Here is a 19,867-nt window from a genome sequence, read left to right as displayed (position 1 = left end):
TTATGTTTAACTGATTCTACTGTCACCACATGATGGCTTACTCTATAAATACCTACTGAGACTAAATGACTACACTATACTTGTTCTTTCAAAGGATCCTATGAATAGAGGTGGAGCCAGGACTGCCTGGAAAGCCAGAAGTATGTATAAATATTTAAGATGAACTAAACAACGTCCTCATTGGGATGTATGTCTATGTCAGGGACGTGGGTAACATTTGATCAGAGAAATGGTACCCCTGTCTACTCTAAATTTCTACTGCTGTCAGTCTTCATGATCCAAACCGATCATACATTGATTTTCAGCTGTTAGTAAGACATAATATTAGATGCAACAAAGAATTAACAGGTGAAGCTCAGTTTAGAACAAAAAAAAAAAGGATTAGATGAACAGGATCAGACTGGTAAAAAAAGTTCACAATATGAGCAAAGTGTATCTTTCCTTCAACTAAAAAAAAAAGTATCAATTTTATATCCAGTCAAAGTAAGGTGAGTTAAAATGACAGTCCTGTTCAAAACCGTTAGCCTGCAAAATATGTAAATATACATATTTTTATATAAGTCTTTAATGCAAATACTTGAAACTGCAGAAGTTGTTTCTTTTAAATAATTATTATGAGAGTAGCAGTCTAATCTAGTCTACCTTTCAAGAACATCTGCGCCTGACCTGTGGAGATAAAGCGTTGACCTGAAATGCTGAGGTTGCCGGTTCAAAACCCCGGGCTTGCCAGGTCAAGGCACGTATGGGAATTGATGCTTCCTGCTCCTCCCCTGCTTCTCACTCTCTCTTTCTCTCTCTTCTCCTTTCTAAAATGAATAAAAATAAAATATTTTTAAAAATGCTTAAAAAAAATAAAACAGGAACATTCGCTGTTTCAGGCGAATTACCTGAGAGGCCAGTTTAAGAAGCAGCCCCTGCAAAGGAGATGTGATCTGAGGACTGGACACACTGAAGTGCTGTCAGCAGCCTAAGCATCCTAACAGAAAAAGAAGATCCAGGAGTCCAGCAAGGTGGAAAGCCAAAACACACTTGGCATTTACATGTACAGGTCAGGAAAACTTGAAGTTTGTGATATTGAGAGTATATCAATGACTGTTTTTCTTTTTGGCTTAAAGGACAACAAAATCAATGGGTATATGATATCTTTATGACTTTACTTTTTTTTTTGACAGAGACAGAGTCAGAGAGATGGATAGATAGGAATGGATAGACAGACAGAAAGGGAGAGAGATAAGAAGCATCAATTTTTCCTTGCGGCACTTTAGTTGTTCATTGATTGCTTTCTCATATGTGCCTTGACCCAGGGGCTACAGCAGACCGAGTAACCTCTTGCTCAAGCCAGCGACCTTGGGTCCAAGCTGGTGAGCTTTGCTCAAACTAGATGAACCCACGCTTAAAGTGGCGACCTCGGGGTCTCAAACCAGAGTCCTCCGCGTCCCAGTCTGACACTCTATCCTCTGCACCACTGTGCCACCACCTGGTCAGGTGACTTGACTTATTTTTTAAGTAAACAATAGAAAGGAGTAGAGTCAACCAATGTAAGTTGTGCTTTTCCTCCCATACCTTTCAGGCCTAACAACTACACTGGACAAACAGCCAAGACAACCAAACAAGAGTTAAAAGATGACTAAAGAGAGGGCTGTGTGGAAGACGGGACAGTCAGCTGTGCACACGAGAACCAGTGGGGTGCTGCACTGCTGTGTAATGAGACCGCGCCCTGTGAATCTTTCCTGGATGATTAATGACGAGGTCACTTTAAGTAGGTGTGAGTGCTATGAAACTACATTTTCATTATGTCTTTAAAACAAAGGAATAGTTAGTAGCAAGCGTAGGCTTCCCACAAGCAAGAGAACTACCAGTCATTTGCACCACGCTCACAGCAGGAACTCAGACTGCTCCTTCAGGCCCTGCCCAACTTGCTCTGAGCTCAGCAGAGCTGCTGAACCCAGGGCCAGTGCATAGAAAGGCCTGTTCTCCAAGCTGTTTCTTAACGCTCGGAAGAGTATGCCTGGCTGCCATGTTGAAGGGTACCAAAAAGGTTGGCTAGACTTCTTAATTAAATCAGTGGGCTCATATGCAGTGTAACAAAACACATATAGGTTTAGAAACTGAAGCCCAGGGGCAGCTGGGCTTCAGCGTTAACTAGGAATATTGCAATTTCCTGCCTTGTATATAGTCAGTCTATAACACATATATATTTTAAATTGTCCCCAAAATGTTAGAGAACAGGGTTTTCCTTTTCTTTTTCTTTTTCTTTTTTTTTGTATTTTTTCTGAAGTTGGAAACGGGGAGGCAGTCAGATGGACTCCCGCATGTGCCTGACCGGGATCCACCTGGTATGCCCACCAGGGGGCGATGCTCTGCCTATCTGGAGCATTGCCCTGTTGCAACCAGAGCCATTCTAGCGCCTGAGGCAGAGGCAATAGAGCCATCCTCAGCGCCCGGGCCAACTTTTCCTGGCTGGGAATCAAACCCAGGACTCCTGCATGCCAGGCCGACACTCTACCACTGAGCCATCCAGCCAGGGCGGTTTTTCTTTTTCCTTGATGGAAGGTATACTATATGATGCTGATATTTTAATATAGTTCTATTTAGAAACATGGATCGTACACAATGAACTCCAGCCCCAATCATGGAGAAAAAAAAATTGTATTCACAGAATCAGAGAGTATCGGGGTTGGAGAAGGTCCCTCAGCATTGCTTCACTCTAACTGTCCATATACCCTATATAGGTAAAGGAGAGCCTATGGCTCTTAACCTAGAGATTGGCTCCACTGGGTACCTACTGTGGCTTTCTCAAAGCTGCAGTCCGAATATAACAATCCAGGAAATGCTTATAATCAGACGGTTTCTTACAATAGAGGTTATTATGTAGTTACAGGAAGAGCAAACAGTAGAATATGATAGACTAGTGCGAGCAGATTGGATTAAACAGTGAGCACAGCACAGAAGACGCTGACGGCCATTTCCCCTGGAACACGGTGAGGGAGAGGCCCCAGCAGCCCCCCAGAAGAGAGCACTAAAACTCTCCTCTGCACAGAGGGCTTTGGGATACAAAGGGAAGGCCATGCCCATGGCAGACAGCTGTACACCTGATTCCCAGGCACAAAGGAGCAAGCAGTAATGGTTAGGTGCTGTAATAACTGATTGCAGGTTGGGAGAAACAGGCTGCTCTCTGACTTGAGGGTGGGGAACATGCATAGGTAGAAGGTGGTAGGATAACATGCGCAGTTTTTAAATTTAGACTGTGGACTAATTTGTCATTTGGGGGCAGAGGGTGGTCTCTTTGGTGAGTCCACCAAAGGAGCTGCAGCAGGAGCTATGATTTAGGAAGCAACCCTAAAGGTGATGGTGTCTTTCCAGTTTTCCCTCTGCTTGTCAATATTTTTCAGTGAGCCAGAAAGTGTCATTCAGGCAGAGTCAGGACAGGAAGGTAGTTATTGCCCGGAATCTCCTGGGCCTTCCATGTGCCTCAACCCACCTGTGCCTCTTCAACACCCCATTGGTCTTATCCACCTTCTGGAGGCCTCTGTCTTCAACTAGTTAAAACCATTGGTAAGTAAGGTCTAGAACTGCACTGTCCAATTCAGTAGCCACTGGCCAAATCAGACTATTGAGCACTTGAAATATAGCTATTTCTGGAGATGTGCTGCACAATACACACTGAATTTCAAAGACTGAATAAGAAGAACAGAATGTAAAATATCTTAATAATTGCTTCCACTGACTGCATGTTATAATGGTAATACTATGGATATCATTTGTTAAATAAAATACATTGTTAAAATTAAGTTCACCTGTTTCTTTTCATTTTTCTCAAATAGCTACCAGAGTATTTAGAATGACATATATAAATATCACATTATCTTTCTAGCAAATAGCTCTGGTCTAAAACATGAAACATCTTATAGCTGTCATTTTATTATCTGGCAAGAAATATTTCTATTCTACATATGGAAACATTTTAAGCTTTTCTAAATGGGTCAAGTGTATCTTCCTTCTCCATACTTCTGGTTAAAAATAAACAAAAAGATAAGATCGAACTGATCGAAATAAAAATCTAGGCTATATTAAATGAAAAACATAGCATGCATAACAATGTTTATGGTTGCATCAATGTTATTAATACATATTTGTAGTATATATATATATTTATATAAATTTTCTTGTATACATGGAGAATGTTTCTGAAATGTTGGCTGGACACAACTGTGGCAGACAGAGCTACTTCCTCTTTGTACACTTTTTTGAACCTTTTGAATTTTGAATCATCTACTGAAAAATATACTTAAAAACTGTAAAACCAAATATAAAAGGAATAAGAAAAAAATAAGGAAAGCCTATATATTTATATGGAAACTTTTTCTCTACCTTGTATTAGCAGATGTTTTGCCCTCTAAAATAGATATTGTCTTATAATTGCTTTGACTTGGGGGTATATATTTAAAAAAGAAAGTTCAAAATGATATATGCTGCCTGGATTAAATAATTAGTGAATAACTGACTTGAAAATTTTCCAAATGCAATTGTTATATAATTTGATCACCATATTATACACCATACCTGTGTGAAGTACAGCATAGGAAGTATACTCAACAATATCGTAATAACTATGTTTGGGGCCAGGTGGGTCCTAGACTGATTGGGGGATCACTTCATAAATTATATTGCTCACAAAAATTAGAGGATGTTTCAAAATGAAGGTGCAGTGATAAAATATCCCCTAATTTTTCTGAGCAGTGAATATAAATGTCTAATCACTATGCTGTGCATCTGAAACTAATACTGAGTGTCAACTGTAATAGAAAAAAATTTAATTAAAAAAAGAAACAAGATTGTAAGAAATGTTTTTTCTAAAAAAACATCTTAAGGCCCTGGCCGGTTGGCTCAGTGGTAGAGCATCGGCCTGGCGTGCAGGAGTCCCGGGTTCGATTCCCAGCCAGGGCACACAGGAGAGGCACCCATCTGCTTCTCCACCCCTCCCCCCTCCTTCCTCTCTGTCTCTCTCTTCCCCTCCCGCAGCCGAGGCTCCATTGGAGCAAAGATGGCCCGGGTGCTGGGGATGGCTCCTTGGCCTCTGCCCCAGGCGCTGGAGTGGCTCTGGTTGCAACAGAGTGACGCCCTGGAGGGGCAGAGCATCGCCCCCTGGTGGGTGTGCCGGGTGGATCCCGGTCAGGCGCATGCGGTAGTCTGTCTGACTGTCTCTCCCCGTTTCTAGCTTCAGAAAAATACAAAAAAAAAAAAAAAAAAAAGACTAAAAAAAAATCTGAAATACACTATAATTCTGTACAACAGAAGAAGTACATGTATAGATGATAAGTCACTATAAAGCCATACATTATAGAAAAATTGAACCGATTACCAGTGATTCAACAACTTGAGGATCTCTTGTGTGCAAACTACAGGGCAAGACCTAGGTATTAAATGATGGAGGAGCCCTGGCCGGTTGGCTCAGTGGTAGATCATTCGCCCGGTGTGTGGAAGTCCCAGGTTTGATTCCCAGCCAGGGCACACAAGAGGGGCGCCCATCTGCTTCTCCACCCTTCCCCCTCTCCTTTCCCTTTATCTCTCTCTTCCCCTCCCGCAGACAACACTCTACTGGAGCAAAAACTGGCCTGTGCACTCAGAATGAGGGCTCCATGGAATGAATGAATGAATAAATAAATAAATAAATAAATACTGAGGAGGCAGGGTTCCTGCTCAAAAGAAGATTCCAGATTTACAGAGGAATCTGATTTTAGGACACTGACTGTGTTGTCTATTGTGGGGCACAGGCAGAGGGAGCAGCTAATTCTACCTACAGGAGACAGGAGATCAGAAAAGTTTTCAAAATTTTTGTGCTTTTTTTGTACACAGTGATAGCGCTGGTATGTAAGATACATATAGCGTAACCCTTTGCAACAGAAAATAAGGGGAAAATCTTAAAATTTCAAACTAGTTTTGTACAAAACTATATAGTTATCTGGATGAACATCAAAACATTCAGCAATACTGGAGGATATATGGCATTGATCTAAACAAACACAGAACTCATTGGGAATACATTAGATAAATTTCTGTTAATTTTCAGTTTTCAATTAGGAATCTGTCATTAGAGAGACGGACAGAATCTACTGAAGAGACACATCTGTCATATGACATTGTTCACAAGGCACATTCCAATTCAAGTTCATTGCATACTAAAAGATTTCCTGTAAAAATGAAATCGTTATTTGAAAAATATTGAAGGAAATGAGAGGAAATTTGAGGGTGTTGTCTGTTTCTACTCTAAAATAAATCATGACTAACCCAGAACAAGTAAGAAAAATACTCTTGCAGCACCTAATTCCCTAAACCTGGGAAATCTGACGCAATATCTAATTGCATATTTCATTGAGGCAAGATATAAATATGTATTTTTCAATATCGTTGATAATTTTGTGGATTAGTATCTTTGAATTAATTTTTGTTTTGGTGGATTCCAAACTCAGGGCAACATGCTCTGGCACCAGGAAATGCCCAGGTTAAGAACTCTGTGGAAGCTTCATTGAAAGAAAACACAAGCCCAAAAAACTACAAATTTCAACAAAATATTGTTCACTCCTGCTACTTCAAGAATGGAATCCTGTGGAAAAACACAGTATAGTGTTTGGGGAAGTGAAACACACCCCAAGGTAAAAGCCTCTAGAGGAAAATATTTTAGGGAAAAAATCCCACTGAGGTGGTCAGTTCAGAGAGCATTCAGGGAGCTCCTCCCACAAAAGGCCACGGGAGGACGAAGGAGTAAAGGCAGTCACGTGTGTGCACGGGCTATGCTGGCTTTCATGTCTAGCTGGACTTCTCTGACGTCAGACTCATGTAGACAGTCACATTCCTCACAGTTCTGATCCCGAGTTGCCACTACCTGTCACCTGCACGTTTCATTAGTCTCTGTACATACTTCTTTCCCTTAGGTGTTAGCCGCATTTAATCCATCCCTACCCTTGCTGTTAGCGTGATTTTACATAATGAAGACCTGGTCTTATTCTTAAAACGTTTAACCAAGCCCACAGAATAAAGTCTGCTCGCACTCAACTGGCCCTCTGTGTTCAGATCCCTGCCCACCACCCCAGTCTCGTTTCCCATCACTCCGAGTCCTGCCCAGTTCCCAGTCGCAAGCTCACGGCCTTTACACAAGTTGACCTGCTTTCTTGTAAGGCTTTTCTCATGACCCACACCTGCACCCCTATTACGTTCTTGCTGCCTTTCATGACTAATGCTTTTCTGGGAGGATTCTCCTAACTACCCTAACTTCTCTGTTATTACAGGAACATCTATTAACATTATTACTTATCTGCCTGTCTACCTCCCATATCAGATTATGAGTTTTTTGAATAACAGGGGTAGAATTTTATTTGAATATCATTCTATCAAGAGCCAAGAAAATAGCCCGACATAGTAGACACTCAATATATTTTGTTAAATTTTAAAGAATGAGTTAATAATGAGCAAATGGGTTAATAAAAAAACATGATTTGGGCATAGGCTTAAGAACACAGGCTTTAAATATAACAGACAAATGAATGTCTACCTGTTTGAATGTAGGGAAATGCAAAGGCAACTTTTACTAATGAACACGTGCATGTCTGCTGTTGACTACCCATCTAAAGGGCTGATGATGTGTCTACACTTGATCTTAGCCAGAAGGCCGAGAAGTGATGATTATGTATCTAAGGTTAAGACTTTCTGATAGCTGCTTTCAAATTAGTAAAATCTAAAATATCATAGAAATTTTTCATATTTCAAATCAATGCTATTATTTCATACTGGTTCATTGAGACGGTGTCAGAGAAAGAGAGGGTGGAAAAGAAAGAAGCAGGAAAGGACAGAGGAACACCCCGACACAAAAGCTCCCGCATGGAAACAGAGTATGAGAAGCAACTGCTCAGGCTCCTACTTTACGAAGAGAGTTCACACTTGCTTTTTCCAAGTTTGAGATTTCTTGTTTGCCCTGTACATATACTGCAGTTAAGTCTCTACTACAGAAGTAAGGTCTCTTGCCTACAAATCGCATAGATACCTTCTACATATTCTGGTAGCCTATGTTTAATTATTAAATACATGTGAGATTGTATTATTATCATTATGTAGGCCTAGGTAGTTAAGGCATCGAGATAAAATGTTGGCTACAAAATAACCAATGATTTTACACAGACACACTATCTGCTGCCTGACTGTAAATGTGCTGAGGACAACAGGGTTCCTTACGAGTCCAGCTGGTAGGCACATGTTGGAGGAACTGGAGTTTGTGTAACGGGGTAGGGATAAAATCAAGAATAAGAAAGTCAACAGGCCATGCCTAGAAACAGAATTTCAGAGGCTGAGGTAGCACAGACTGAGCCAGAGCCAGAGGCCAGGGCTAGAATTTTCCTCTAAAAGGTTGCAAATCAATTAGTATAAAACATTCTACTAATTTTGAAAATCTGTGCTCCACCCTAGAGCTAATTCTCCAGATATTGAGAAATTATGCCTTGAAGAAGATGGGATTTTTCTGCTAACCATCTCATAGAAATAAGATCTATTTGAAACTATCTCTTATATATGGTAAATAATATTTTATATTCTGTGCCTTAACATTTTAAATGAGATTTATAGCTCTCAATTCTCAACCAAAGTATCCAAACCAAATTAATTTCATTCTTTTTAATGACCAATGATCCTCAATAGAAAAACTACCCTTATGTGTGCTTATTAGAATAACTAAAATTACCTAAAAAGATATATTAAAACTACATTTTAGAAAACAAAGTCTAACATGCAGCCCCATGTTTATTGCAGCATTGTTCACAGTGGCCAGGACATGGAAACAACCAAAAAGCCCATCAATAGATGACTGGATAAAGAAGATGTGGCACATATACACTATGGAATACTACTCAGCCATAAGAAATGATGACATCGGAACATTTACAGCAAAATGGTGGGATCTTGATAACATGATACGAAGCGAAATAAGTAAATCAGAAAAAAACAGGAACTGTATTATTCCATACGTAGGTGGGACATAATAGTGAAACTAAGAGACATTGATAAGAGTGTGGTGGTTACGGGGGGGAGGGGGGAATGGGAGAGGGATAGGGGGTGGGAGGGGCACAAAGAAAACAAGATAGAAGGTGACAGAGGACAATCTGACTTTGGGTGGTGGGTATGCAACATAATTGAACGACAAGATAACCTGGACTTGTTATCTTTGAATATATGTATCCTGATTTATTGATGTCACCCCATTAAAAAAATAAAATTATAAAATAAAAAAAAAAAAAAAAAAAAAAAAAGAAAACAAAGTCTATCAAAAAAAACATTCTAATAAATTAACAATGAATTATCCTTTAAAAATGATGACTACATACTTTTACTAACCATTAACTTTTATAAAAATTAATAACTTATAAATTCATGAATAAAGAACACTCATAAAATTTATAACTTCCCATGGGTTTAAGATATTTTCACATAGAACCTTGGGTTGGTTATATAAGGCATGTTTTTCCTTTTTCAACCTTTTAAAAATATTTTGTAAGGTAAAAACATCATAAATAATGTTTAATATGTGTGTGTTACCCAATATAGTTCAGCCTAAAAATATAGATACATAGTCAATAATGCAAATATTTTTAGAAGCTACAATTTGTTTGTTATAGTTGGTTACTCAGTTTCTATGGTAATTCATTTAACTGAAACCTTTTAGAAAATGCTGCTGGATTAATCTGAGAATTTATTAAAGACTAGTTTGGTTGATTTCATAATATTCCTTGGGATATACATAATAACAACTTTACACCCTCCCCTCTTTTATTATTTTAACTTGAAATAAATGGTTAAAAATAAGGTTTATTAATATGATGATATTATATTGTCATGGAAGTGATTTTCTGGCCTAGGGATCACATTGACTAACATTATTTATATCTTTAATCTTGTACACAGAAAAAAATTTAAATCTAATGCCATTTTCTGATTATTCAAAATCAAACCATTTAAGACAACATAATGGTAGTCTCATTCATGTATGTTAACTAGCCTCAGAGTTGCAAGATGAGTAAAATGTGCATAAAGTAGTAGAAAGATTTAGAATGTGTGAAAATGAGAAAAATGTTTTGTGGAGCTTATAGTACATTGACATATCCTTTTTGACAGCAATGTCAAAATGGAGCAAAAACATAAAGATGTTCAGACTTTTAACCCAGTGATCTCACTCTTGAGAAAAACTAGAGAGGTTGAATGCATGAGGATAGTCTCAGCAGCATTCTATAATATCATAAATAATGGAAAACTATCTCAGTGGTTAACAAGAGAAGCAGTGATTAATGGGGTAACATCGGAAATAAAATGTATGATATAATCTTTAAAAATAAAAATAAGACTAGATAGCAACATGGAAAAGTTTATGACACAATGTTAATGGTTTCCACAATGTAATAACAAGAATGTAAAATACATATTCATGAAAAACAATGATCAAATAGTCATATACAAAATGAAAATAACTATTCATTTATTAATTTTTAATTCTATCAACATGATACTTTTAAAATTAAGATAATAGGGCTACTCATTAATTATAAAATTTCTTTTTTAAGTTCTAGTAGACAGTGCTACTAAATCTATTTGTAACACTAAGAAGACTTGTGGGGTTTTATTTAAGTCAAGTATCCAAATTAATCATTACCACTTTGTAATTCACAGGTACTTCCAGGTACCTTCCTATGGGGTTTAAAGCAATAGGAAATGAGCTATGCAAGTAGAAACACTCTTAGAGTTGTTCTTTGTTTGGGGGGAGGGGATTACATTTTGACTGTTAGGCTCTTCCAAGTCATTGTCACTATGGATTTTCTCAAATATTTGCAGAATGTTTAACATGTTCTCAAAACTTCCACACATTTTTTAATTCCAATCAGTGGGCTCATTCATGAATCACGTAAGCAAAGTATCAGAGATCCAAAGACTGAGGTTTCCAAAAAGGAATTAAGGTAAAATCGAAGTAAACAAACAAAAATACCTGGGGCAAAGGTGGAAAACTCAAAGGCCACAGTAGTGACCAGGAGATAACAGAACCGCATTCGGCAGCCTGGGTTAAAGTAACGGAGTGAGAGGGACGGCTAACTGCACAGCCTGCCCTGTTCAAAAGCAGCAGCTCAGTACGTAGTTCTAACAGGTTGCTGACATGCGTGAATGCAGACCTGGGGCTGCCCGATATTCAGAATCTTTCAAGGGAGGCCAGAAATACAGATGCCCATGTGAAATCTCTGAGTTTCTAACTGCTGACAACTTCATCAGTTTTAATTTTTCATTCCGTGTGATAGCCAAATAATCGATGTCCTTGGGCTTATTTTGTTCCATGGGCTTCCTGTGCCCTCCCTCTGATGTTTAGACAGCGTGCAGGGGCTTCTCAAAAAGATTAACTGTATTTGCCAGAAGTCACGTTTTCAATGACAGCCCTTCATAGAAAAAAGAAAAACGCCACACAGTGAAGCTAAAGTAAATTGTGAGCATATGGGTAAGCAGAAATGAATAAGGGCTTGCAAATTGCAAGAACATTGTAAAGACCTGAATGTCCCTGAGGAGCACAGCTTTAGAGGATTTTACTTTTGTCTGTAAAGATTGAGGAAACATTCTGAGTCACTACAAAAGGAGATGAGCCCCAAAGGACTTTCTTTTTATTTAAAACTATTCAAAACGAAATAACAAAACGTGACCAAGATGGAACTGCTATGAGTTACCAAATTGCAAACAGGACCCAGGTGTGCGTCCTGCTCTGCGCCCTCTACCTACCCCATTCCTTCCAACTCTCATTTTCCATCTTTGTTGGTTCAAAGGAAGTCCCTACAGACTCCTAAGGAAGGATGGTCTGGATGAATAAAGGAGGAAACAGGAGGCTAAGGGTAAAGGTGTTTTTAGTTGAGCTGTCGAAATGTGCTCGTCATCAAAGTTAGGCTCTGCGGATGGGTGGGCGTGAGTGGTTGGAAGGAAGGGGAGAGCTGTCTGTTCAGCTAGTCATTTGCGTCACATGCACCCAAGGAAAAAATGTTTACCTGGTGGAGGAGCCACGGTTAACCTTTTTTCCTTGCTGAGCCGGTGCCCTTGGATGAATTCACTCATGGAAGGGGGGCCCTTCAGAAGAAATGATTCTGTGGAGGTGGGATCAGGGGGAACTCTTAATAAAGTCTGTAGGTAGGAAGCCCCTGAAGTCCTGGGACGGCTCTGATCACAAAGGGAAGGTGAAAATTGTCTTGCAGGAGATCCAAGAAAATACATATAGGAAACAAAAAAGTTTTACTTTAATTACCTTTCAAAGCCTCACCAGTGACAACATTATTTCTATTGGCATTTAATTTTTTTTTTAACATGTAAATCAAGATTTTTTGCTAATTGTTTAGTTTCCCCACCAGGATACAACCCCATTTGGAAACTGTATTAGATAGTGAAAAAGAGATTTATTATAGTTAGTTTGAACCACAAATAGAATATATTTATATTACTTGATTTCTTACTGAAAGCTCCTAAAATAAAAGTTTCACCATTAAGTGAAAACATAGGGTAAATATTTCAACATCCAGGACTCTAGAAATAAAGATGAGAAAAATCAGGCCGCTGAAAACCTTACGAGTGGTTTCTTTGCGCAACATTCACATACCAAATAAAAATACACAAAAACCTTCTTTTAAGAAAAAGATTATACACATTCCATCCCATTTTACCTAAATATAGACATCTCCTTTAGTCAGTCATCAGTTCTGGTAACACAAATAAAAGTTCCTCTAAGAGAACATAGTCACATTCTTGCCCCGTTAAAGAGAAGCTGGTGAAAGAACCATTACCAGAGGTATAATGATTTTAGAATGACCATCCATGTAAAATATAGCTTCATTCTTAATATCCACATTTATCTACCAGTTATTAGGTTGGAGGTAAGGGCGTTGTATATTTATGCATACAAGGAATAGCAAAAATGTTGACACTTCAAAGTCATATTATGGTTAATTAAGAAGGGGTGTGTGGAGGACAGAAAGGAATAAATAAACACAATTATCAAAAGTTTTGCTTTGAAAAAACCCCAGCATTAGTAAGGCCCATTTATATACCCATTCCCAGTTTTCCTTTTCCTTCCCTTCCTCCATCATCCACAATAAGAACACATTCATTTTTGCAGTTAATTAAAATCTGGCCACTGCACCGTACTATGAAGATTGCTGCAGGCATACCTTTTCCTCTGAGTGCCACTGCTGACCCGAATGTTGGGTGTCTGTGGGCCCTGCCTATGCAGGAGGTAAGTGTCTATGGTGGGCACGGTGACTGATGCCTCCCCACTTACTTTAGGGCTGCCGATCTTGCTCTTTCCAAATTTGCCTTTGCTGCGTCGGGACTGCTCATGGTCAAACTCTAAGTCCTCCAGCCGCTGGGTCAGGGCGAGTTTTTGCTGGATAGCCATTCGTAACAAAGTATTTAGAGTCTTCTTCTCGTCCTCTGCGGCTGCTAACTGTCTCTGCATCTCATCCAACTGTGTGACATATTCATCACATCTGAAACCAAAACGTCAGGAGAAAATCATGGCAAACCTGAATTTGAAATTTAAATGGAAAAGTAATAGATTTTACTGGAATTTAGATATTTAGAACACTGACCGGTCTTCCTAGAGCAGGATTGAGGTAACCCTACTATATTAGACTATTAGAAACAGTAGAGCAGGCTCAACGATTGACGGTTCATCTATACAATGGAGTACATATGGGGACATTCTTAAAAGGTAACATCTTACACCCCAAGGACAGTTACTGTGGGGACTGCTGCCTGGCGACACAGGAATAAGCAGTCAAGTCCCAGGCAGTGTTCACAGCATCTAAGATTTGTTACAGTGGCTTTTCCTACCATGTAACGTGTTCTTGGGAGTAATGTGACAAGTTTCTTATAGGCGATGCCTGTAGCATGTAAAAGAATAATAATGTTTATAAAGAAAACCATTCCTTCTTTATCTATATTTATAGGCTTTATTTTAATTGAGCACAGATGGCAGCCACCACTGCTTTCAGTAGGGCAGATTTGTCTGAACTAAAAACCTGAGTATTTTCAATGATTTTTCAATTGGAAGATTAAGCAATAGATGCCAAAGAAACCCAAAATCTGCACAGGATCTGATACAGATGTAGAAGGCTGTCAGACATCTGTACTCAGGCTTGATACTCGTGCTGCAGCCGGAAGGTAAGCTCAGTGATATCTATTCCCATCAAGGGTAAAACCTGAGCACATACACAGTTGGAAAAAAAAGTCATTCACATAATTAAGAGTTTTATCTGAGTTGATTTACCTACTAAGATAATAGTAACAAATGTTCTTCATGTATTTTTATGACTCTGTGGAGTTATCCAAAATACATGGTATACAATGTGAAATCAGCAGAAGCCCTATGGCATTTTAAAGAAAGAGACCTTGTAGTGAAAGAACTTGAAATCTGGGTGGGTGCTCATTTTCTTTAATCTTGCATATCAAAAAGCACCGTAGAGATATCATAAGAAAATTCAGGGCTTAAATACAGTGTGAATTTCAGGATCCTGGATTTATTTTAATGGGTCAAATAACAATATTTTATTTTTTGACAGAGACAGAGAGAGGGACAGATAGGGACAGACAGGAAGAGAGAGAGATGAGAAACATCAATTCTTCATTGTGGCTCCTTAGTTGTTCTCATATGTGCCTTGACTGGGGGGCTACAACAGAGTGAGTGACCCCTTGCTCAAGCCAGTGACCTTAGGTTTCAAGCCAGTGATCTTTGGGCTCATGTCTATGATCCCATGCTCAAGCCAATGACCCAGCACTCAAGCTGGTGACCTTAGGGTTTCAAACCTGGGTCCTCTGTGTCCCAGTACGACACTCAATCCACTGCACCACCATCTGATCAGGCTCTAATAACAATATTTTAAAAAGTACTATGGCCTGACCAGGCGGTGGTGCAGTGGATAGAGCATCAGACTAGGGTGCGGAAGACCCAGGTTCAAGACCCCGAGGTCACCAGCTTGAGCGCGGGCTCATCTGGCTTGAGCAAAGCTCACCAGCTTGGACCCAAGGTCCTGGCTTGAGCAAGGGGTTACTTGGTCTGCTGTAGCCCCACGGTCAAGGCACATATGAGAAAGCAATCAATGAACAACTAAGGTGTCGCAACAAAAAACTAATGATTGATGCTTCTTATCTCTCTCTGTTTCTATCTGTCTGTCCTTATCTATCCCTCTCTCTGACTCTCTCTCTCTCTCTCTCTGAAAAAAAAAAAAAAAAAAAAAAAGTACTATGGAATAAGGCAATTACTATACCAAAAAAAAAAAAAAAATCACATTTCTGTGAAAATGCAGTATTTGGGGGAAATAATTCTTATATAAATCAGATTGAGCCTTTAAAAATGTTTTGATTTCTTTTTCAAAGAGTAAATTTGTTTTCTTAATTTTACATATAATCTTGATTTCTTTCATCATTGAGGGAGGGGTATGTGCACCATCTTCATTCTCTGCCCTGTCTCCCCTGGCCAGAGGTATATATAAATATATTCTACTCCCAAACTCCTATCATGCTTGGAGACCCAGAAGTCAGTTCCCTTTGGTTCCCTCACACCCCTGGGATCCCTCGGGCACTCAGCCTCCTCTCTGCCATCTCCAGAGAGTCAATCACAAAGTATCAGCTTGGGCCTTTCTCTCCTGAAATCCAAAGAAAGCTAGACAGATTCTGGGCTTTATTTAACTCAGGATTTTGGTTTACACCTGTATAAGTTAAATGTAAATTATTTACTGAATTTGCAAATAAAGGCATAGTTATGTTTTGTGAACTTTGTACTGAGTTTGCATCATGTAAGATATGCGTATAACTGTTTTTATTTTGGCAATAAAATGTGACAGCAAAAATGGTCACATACTGGCGCACGATTTGGGTCTGCAATTGGCCCATGTTAGCCATATACGGCCAGCATATTTAACTAATCTTCTCCTTCAATAATACTCTTCAAGCCTGACCAGGCAGTGGCGCAGTGGATAGAGCGTTGGACTGGGATGCGGAAGACCCAGGTTCGAGATCCCGAGGTTGCCAGCTTGAGAGCAGGCTCATCTGGTTTGAGCAAAGCTCACCAGCTTGGACCCAAGGTCGCAGGCTCGAGCAAGGGGTTACTTGGTCTGCTGAAGGCCCCTGGTCAAGGCACATATGAGAAAGCAATCAATGAACAACTAAGGTGTCACAATGAAAAACTGATGATTGATGCTTCTCATCTCTCTCCGTTCCTGTCTGTCTGTCCCTATCTATCCCTCTCTCTGACGCTATCTCTGTCCCTGTAAAAAACAAAACAAAACAAAAAAACTTCATCTGGACTGGGTGTCTCTATGTGGACTTGAAGTGAGGTACAGTGCCTTTCAGAATCTGGGGTGCTGTACTTTATAACATTTGGGGGCTCACCCGGGACCGGTGCTTTGTGTACTGGATAGAGACACTCCGAATTGGATGGACTTTCTGCTGAGCTGCCCGGCCCCGCTTGTTTCTCAAAGAGAGGCACCACCTGAGATGTTCCAGGGTTCCCAGTCTTCCTGTGGGGTCTGGACAGTTTTCCGGTAGACACCCCCGGTTCCCAAATTTGACAATTTGGGCAATTTGGCAGAGAAATCAAGGAGGTAAGTAAAGCAACTCTTTGGCTTTACTGAATTCTAGCTTTCCTCTGAATTCTTGCTTTTCTGTTCTGTTTTGGACACTAGTCAATTTGGGCTATTGTGTGGAGATCAGACGTGATCTCACCCATGTAACAGGCTCTCCAAGACCGAGACTTCGGTGGAGTTTTTAGGTCCTGCCTCGGGCTTTGCTGGGAGACGTCTGGTTATCCTCTGAAAGGAAGATTAGTGGGGATTAGGTCCTGCCTCTGACTCTCAGGGATATCTGCTTGTACTCTAGAAGGACATTAGTGAGAACTGAATTGACCAGGTCCACCAGTTCTGCCTCAGGCCTTCAGAGACGTCTGTTTCTCTAGGGAGACATTAGTGGGGACTGCATCCTGCCCAGAACTTCCAGAGGTATCTGGTTGTGCTCTCAGTAAAAGACATTTAGTGGGGACTTCATTTGTGCTCTAAGAAGGCATAGTGGAGATTGAGTCTGTCCAGGATTAGTCAGTCTCGCATCACACTGAATCAGTGGAGACTGAGCTAACCTGAATTTATTAGTCTCGCCTTGGACTTCCAGAGACTTCTCTGTGTTTGTCGGGATCTCGTTCTTTGCTTTCCTTGTTTCTGTTTGAAACTCCTGAGCTGTGTGGTGTGTGAGCGGAAATCTCTGGTGCCTAAGCCTAAGTTCCGGGCACGTGGCTAGGAAAACACCTGAGAAGCCCCTGAAAGTGGAACCCCTTCCTTGTGAGTAAGTAATCTGTTCTGTCTCTTTGTCAGAAAATATCTCTAGTGTAATTTTAATTGGAATAAGTAAAGTGTGCTCATTTAAATTTCTTAAATTATAATTTGTGTATGTGAAGTCTTTGTTTAATGTGTATTTCTAAGGCCTAAATTGAATTTTTACATGAAAAATTAGAAATTTCTGGGCAAAAGTAAAAGAAAATTTGCAAAACAAGCCTGAAAAATATAAAATCTCTTGGATCCAAGACCCCTAGCTTCAGGGCTCTGATTTCTCTCCTGAAGAAATTATTTTCTTCTATTGGCTCCTATTTCTTGTCTTGTGTCCTCTATAGTCAAACACTCTTTATTCTGGGTGCTAGTTAATTGTCCATCTTATTTTTCTTGCTTTTTATTAGTGTGCTAATTCTTGCCTTCTCTCTGGACAGTTTGAAGTGTTTCCCCAGCCTCTGGGGCAAAGGGCTGACAAGTAAGCGGTTTGGGTGAGAAAAAAAGCAGGGCCAGGATGTGCTGTGAGCACAGCAGTCGGAGAAGGGTGCAGGGACAACTAAGGGTGAAGTGAAGTGACTAGAGAAAGTATAGAATAAAAACTAGTTTCAGATATCCGTCTACTGACCAAATGAAGTTTTACCCATTTGGAAAATACAGGGTAAGAATGGCATTAAAGATTAGAACCTTGCTTTAGAAAAATTTTAGAAAAAGAAAAGGAAACAAGACCTGGTAAAAAGGAATTAGAAATTAACAAACCACAGGTGTAGAACTTGCTGGTTATCAGTTCTTTGCTATGAACTGCAATCCAGAAAAAGTGATGGGATCATGAGTGATGTGATTATAGAAAACAGGATTATCAGGGCAGGAGAATGAGTGATGGGATCATGAGTAACAGGATTATAGGGAATGGGATTATCAGAAACAGGCCCTCCAGCTGCCTCTCCCTTTCCCTTCCCTAGGACATAGGGGTCCCGTGGGCCTTCCATGGATTAGGATTAATGGCTTATTGCCCTCCACTAGTGTGCAGAAAGTTATAGAAGGGGAAATAAGTATAAAATGAACAAAACTAGCCCTGGGAGGAAGGTTCCAACTCTCTTGCAGGACCGAAGCAGGTGTAGGGTCCCCTCCAAGTTTCCCTTCCCCTTCCCCAGTTCCTTCATGTGGCATGGTTGTTATCTAATATGGGAGGCATGGGATTCATGGGAGAGACCCACTGCTTTAGCCATAACAGTACCCCCTTGGGCACCAAGAATCCCAGGCATCCCGCCCCTCGTGTTGACCTAAATAGTGTAAATTACTGTGGGTCAAAAGAAAATTAATATCTCTTTGTCAGCTGGGTAGTTATGAAATAGTGAATGCATTTTGACCATTCCTTATTTATCTCAATCAATAATTCATTGGGGTAGTAGTTTACAATTCTTTTACTGTAAACTGTACTAAAATTGCACTAATAATAAGTGTTAGTCAAATACGTTTGTAAATATGATATATACGTTTGCTCGCTTATAGTTTGCATTGGGTGTGGGGGACAGGCTGTAAGTAGGCTGGGTCATTATAGCCTAAGGCTTAATTTTAAGACTAAGCTATTCCCCACACCCTTGACTGTTACATGATGTGGGGTGGTGCACTCTCGTGAGGAATCTCATTATGCCTCAGATAAGTGACTTTGTATCAGAGACTTCTTTGTAGATTGGATTAAAGGTTTTGGTTTCTACACTGTAAAGTGGGGCAGACCAGGAGCTTGCTCTCTCTTGGTTCCTGAGATTATCATTAGAGCAGAGAGCAGAGAAAGGCCATGTGGAGGAGAGGAGAGAGGCTGCCAAGATGGCGGAGTGCTGAAGGAGAAGCCAGTTAGTGCAGAGTTTGTGCAGAGAGAAGGATATGGGGAACAAAAAAGAATGAGGCTAGTGAGCTAGAAACCTTTGATTCTAGGAAACCTGGATAAGTCAGTAGCTTTGTTAGCGCTGAATGAGTGGGTTTTGGAGCCCAGTGTGTGTTTTTACTTGCCCGCCAGGTGCAAGCTAGGATTAAAGATGATGGCCCACCAGTTTTTCGCTCCATTGTTTCATTACCGTCTGTCCGAATCTAATGCGAACCTGCACGGGCCAGGCAGCTGTGATGGTGTCCCTGGCTACTGGCTTTACATTAAGGCATATAGAATTATATAGCCTTCCAAATTCAAAAGGCTTCCTTTTTGTACCAAGGTTCCCTTGTTGTGTAAAAATATTTTCCATGTTAAAAATGTGTTATTTCAAAGGCCTTTTGTAAATTCTTTTTATCTGCTATATCATAGCCCTGTGATGTCAAGATTTTAGTTTAAATATTTGGAAAATATGTAATAATTGTTAATAATGTCTTTTTATGTAATGTTTAGTTTATTATCATTTTGAAACAATATTGTTTAGTGCTAGGTAATACAAGGAAAGGAGTCATATCCTGAAACTCCTGCAAATCTATTTTATCACACTTTTGTTAAAATTTCTTTTGAATGCTAATGTACTGAG

At 39.8% G+C, this 19,867-nt stretch overlaps 1 protein-coding gene and 1 long non-coding RNA gene across 7 annotated transcripts in view; one reads left to right on the top strand and one right to left on the bottom strand.

Annotated features, from left to right (window-relative positions):
• Positions 1–3,761, top strand: part of LOC136324761 (uncharacterized) — a 50,969-nt gene extending 47,208 nt beyond the window's left edge. The window contains exon 3 of the long non-coding RNA XR_010729136.1: positions 1,571–3,761. This is a non-coding gene — a long non-coding RNA (uncharacterized lncRNA). The remainder of the gene's footprint in view (positions 1–1,570) is intronic.
• The window catches only part of BICD1 (BICD cargo adaptor 1), a 232,934-nt gene that overhangs the window by 24,057 nt on the left and 189,010 nt on the right, over positions 1–19,867 (bottom strand). For 3 of the 6 annotated variants that reach the window (XM_066258074.1, XM_066258075.1, XM_066258078.1), the window contains exon 7: positions 13,331–13,538. In XM_066258074.1, coding sequence (XP_066114171.1) covers positions 13,331–13,538 — 208 coding nt within the window. Of the gene's footprint in view, positions 1–12,050; positions 12,248–13,220; positions 13,539–19,867 lie in introns of those variants that run through there. The other 3 variants (XM_066258080.1, XM_066258079.1, XM_066258077.1) reach the window with 2 other exon arrangements.

This window comes from Saccopteryx bilineata, chromosome 2 (genome assembly GCF_036850765.1).
Source record: "Saccopteryx bilineata isolate mSacBil1 chromosome 2, mSacBil1_pri_phased_curated, whole genome shotgun sequence".
NCBI classification, from domain to species: Eukaryota; Metazoa; Chordata; class Mammalia; order Chiroptera; family Emballonuridae; genus Saccopteryx; species Saccopteryx bilineata.
Note: the sequence above shows the minus strand (reverse complement) of the source record. Positions and strands in the feature narration are given on the sequence as shown.